The 3,924-nt window shown below is 36.7% G+C and overlaps 1 protein-coding gene across 1 annotated transcript; it reads left to right on the top strand.

Moving 5' to 3' along the window:
- The first annotated feature begins 306 nt into the window (after positions 1-306).
- LOC143246639 (uncharacterized) lies at positions 307-3,360 on the top strand. Its single transcript, XM_076493688.1, has 2 exons — positions 307-637; positions 1,610-3,360. The coding sequence occupies exons 1-2, from the start codon at positions 553-555 to the stop codon at positions 2,284-2,286; spliced, it is 762 nt and encodes a 253-aa protein (XP_076349803.1). The 5' UTR covers positions 307-552; the 3' UTR covers positions 2,287-3,360.
- The last annotated feature ends 564 nt before the right edge of the window (positions 3,361-3,924 follow it).

Raw genomic sequence — 3,924 nt, 5'->3', positions numbered from 1 at the left:
ACTGGACGCGTGGGATTGACGAAATTAGTCAGAAATAAAACCATCTCAAATAGAACTTGTGTCATCTTGAATAATCAGATGTGACGTTTGTTAAAACTTTTCGGACCAACTTAATATGTAAGATTTTGTTTAGCAAAAACAGGGTACAAAGCAAACTCTTCTCTTCCGGAACGTAGACATGGCTAGTACTTACATAAGAAATGTAATATCTGACCACTTAATCAGACAGTCGTGTTTCCGTTGGATCCTCCAGGAAGAACGTCATCCTGCCACGAAAAACAAAAAAAGATGACAGGTTTGAGTTTAGGGTGTAAATCGGAAATACCGGCGACGCCAACACCAACTCGTCTGTTGCAGGAAGAAATCGAACATATAAATGTAGATGGGCTATGGACATCCTTAGACACCTAAAAGAGGCATCGTTCTCGTAATTTGAGAGGCATCGTTCTCGTAATTTGATTGTAACGCCACGACTTGCTCAACGAATTGTACCAAGTTTCAATATTAACAGAGAACTAACGTATACTCAATAACTGGTTTAAAATTAGCATAATGATTGGAATCAGACTTAGGATTGTATTATTAAGTCTAGTACTGATTGCTGTTGCCAATGGCCAAGAATACGGGAAAAAATACGGTAAGTGTTTGTACGATTTCATAACTGAGACACTTCGTTTATCGGTAGAGAACTCTGATGTTGAATATTTCGTTTTAGTAAAGCAGTAATTTTGGAAATCTCACATTTAAAAAAAAAAAAACTCTCCGAGCAGCATTTGTTTGGGCAATTTTATAGAAAGGATCTCAAATGAAGATTACTTAAACCGTCGTTAATTTGTGTTTAAATTACTTGGATTTGCGAGTTAACTTTGTTAAATAACTTCAAGCGTTCTGCATTGAAAGTTGTTTGAACGTTTCTGAGCTGAAACGTGTACTTTTACGTTTTCGCTTAGTTTCTTTTAACTTGGCATATCTGAAACTCAGTGGTAACTTTAAGAGTTTGATTTCTTATAGTAAAGCCACATCGGGCTATCTGCTGAGTCCACCGAGGGGAACCGAAACCCTGATTTTAGCGTTGTAAATCTGTAGACTTACCGCTGTACCAGTGGGGGACGGTAAGTTTAAGATCTGATGATGCTAAAAACCAGGTTTCGATAGCCAAATCCTTAGTTTAGTGTTTATCAACAAAACCAAAGTATTTCAGCTGTATCTTAAGTGATGTTACTCAACATGACCAAAGTTTATAAATCTATGTCTTTTGCTCACTGTCAGTTAAATATTCACAACTGTTATTTATTTATTAGGCCCAGCATGGCCAAGTGGGTACTCTCGTAATCTGAGGGTCGCGGGTTCGAATTCCCGTCGTCAAGCATGCTCGCCCTTTCAGCTGGGGGGTGTTATAATGAGACGGTTAATCCCACTGTCAATCCCACTATTCGTTGGTAAAAGAATAGTCCAAGAGTTGGCGGTGGGTGGTAATGACTAGCTGTCTTCCCTCTAGTCTTACATTGTAAAATTAGGGACGGCTAACGCAGATAGCCCTAGTGTAGCTTTGCGCGAAATTCAAACCAAACCAATTTACTAATTAAATGAAAATATCTATGTTTTACAGAGGACGCTATTTCTCGTGGAGCCAAGTATGAATCTGTCATGTCCAAACTCGAGGCTATCCTAACGAGGCTGAAATCTGACAAGAACTCGGTGATGCAAAACTCAGTAAATAAAGACTATTATTCTAAAGTGAAGACCCTCGTCAGCAACACAGCAAAACTCCTTCAACTAAACCGTGAAGACCCCTTAACCCTGGATCGCAGGACGTTGCAGTATGACATCAAAAATCATAAAGGACAACTGCGACTGAAACGGGGACAGCTCTTCGGTCTTTCAACATTTCATCCAGTGGGAGAACCTCGAGTGACACAAATCGGCTTTAAGACAGTAACATCGGCTTGGCTTGAATGGAGAAATCTACAAGTGACATATTTATTGGCTACTAAGTTATACGGTGTGTACATTATTGGGGAAGTAAACGCTCGTGTTAAAGACCCGGTTCAAGTCTTCATTGAGATATCAGAAGACAGAGTAAAGGCCTCTTCGTTTGCTGTGTTGACAGCCTATGAACCTTCTAAAGTTGGAACGATCTCGGTGAAAGTTCCCTCTCTCAATTTCCTTGGCGTAAGCAGGTTTAAAATGGAAAAACTGATTGCTGAGGGTATTCGAGATGCCATTACAGAGGCTTTACAAGGTACTGTTCGAAGGTACCTGAAACTTAGCTTGAAAAAGTACTGATGTTTTCCAAGGGAAAAAGACTGTCACAGAAAGAAGCCAAGTGACGTACAGATGTACTCGAAAGATAGGACAATGATTGCACCAATTAATTGTTAACCGTATTAGGTTTCATGTAGGCCTAATTAAAGAAATGCACGAGTTTTGTACATTAAAAATCTATATATATAAATAGTGTACATGTTTCTGACTAAGTACATTCGTCATTGGTATTAAATTTCTTTGTAAAGTTATTGTACTAAAAATATGCTTGTAGTTGTACAAATAAATTTATACATAGTTATACCTCTATGTTTATCACCGTTGTCAGAAGACAAACAAAAATTTTGTTTGTTAATTTCCTTTAAGTTAATGTCATATTTTTTTAATAGAACAGCAACTATCGAAGCTCTGAATGGTAAAGTGTATTCAGTTTTTTTCAGCACCAAGCCATAATAGTTGTTTTTGTCATTGTAGTAATAACAATATTGTATCACTCAATGGATAAGGGCGCTAATTGAACCATATTGTATCACTCAATGGATAAGGGGGCAAATTGAACCATATTGTATCACTCAATGGATAAGGGTGCTAATTGAACCATATTGTATAACTCAATGGACAATGGGGCAAATTGAACCATATTGTATCACTCAATGGATAAGGAGGCAAATTGAACCATATTGTATCACTCAATGAACAAGGGGGCAAATTGAACCATATTGTATCACTCAATGGATAAGGAGGCAAATTGAACCATATTGTATCACTCAATGAACAAGGGGGCAAATTGAACCATATTGTATCACTCAATGGATAAGGAGGCAAATTGAACCATATTGTATCACTCAATGGATAAGGAGGCAAATTGAACCATATTGTATCACTCAATGAACAAGGGGGCAAATTGAACCATATTGTATCACTCAATGGATAAGGGTGCTAATTTCAATAGATCTCATCTTTTGTAAGTTTCGTATTCTATAAAGAATTTTAATTTAATATTTAGATTTTATGGTTACTTTTTGCCAATTTTTGTTGGTTTTTTTTGTGTGTGTAAGAACGTGAAAAATAAAATGAATTGTTGTTGACACCATAGCAGAGAGCGATTTGGTGAAATGTTCTAATGTTTTATTTTTATCTCTCTCGTGATGTGACTTTATTTCTGTTAGTAAAACTAATTCACAAACCATCTACATCATGACACTGATCGACCTACATTAACAGATTGTAGGAAAGAGATTGCACAGTATTATGTTTCTCAACCAGAGGGAGCAGCACAGCTGGTAGAAAGCAGATGTGGGAAACAGACTACAGAGAAATAGTCTACAGAAAATACGAGACCTCTCTATTTTTAAGTAATTTGAATCGTGGGTTGGTAGCTCAATATTATTGACCATTTTGTAAAGAATGAAACAGATCTGTGTCATTAGCAGTATCTTATGTAATGAAGTATGACATAGAAAAAATTATTAGACGTTGTTGTTTATAATACCATAAACAACCACGTGTTTATCATGTAATACCTGGAGTAAAGTGAGAAATAAGTGGAAACATAATACAATAAGTGAAGATCACTTGTGGTACCTTACTGTTCTTTAGTATTCTGTAGAATTTCCTAAGATAAAAGTAGTTCAATCAGAAATCAATCAACAGCCCAAC

Source organism: Tachypleus tridentatus, chromosome 3 (assembly GCF_004210375.1).
Source record: "Tachypleus tridentatus isolate NWPU-2018 chromosome 3, ASM421037v1, whole genome shotgun sequence".
Lineage (NCBI taxonomy): Eukaryota > Metazoa > Arthropoda > Merostomata > Xiphosura > Limulidae > Tachypleus > Tachypleus tridentatus.
The sequence above is the reverse complement of the archived record's forward strand: the minus strand, read 5'-3'. Positions and strand labels throughout refer to the sequence as shown.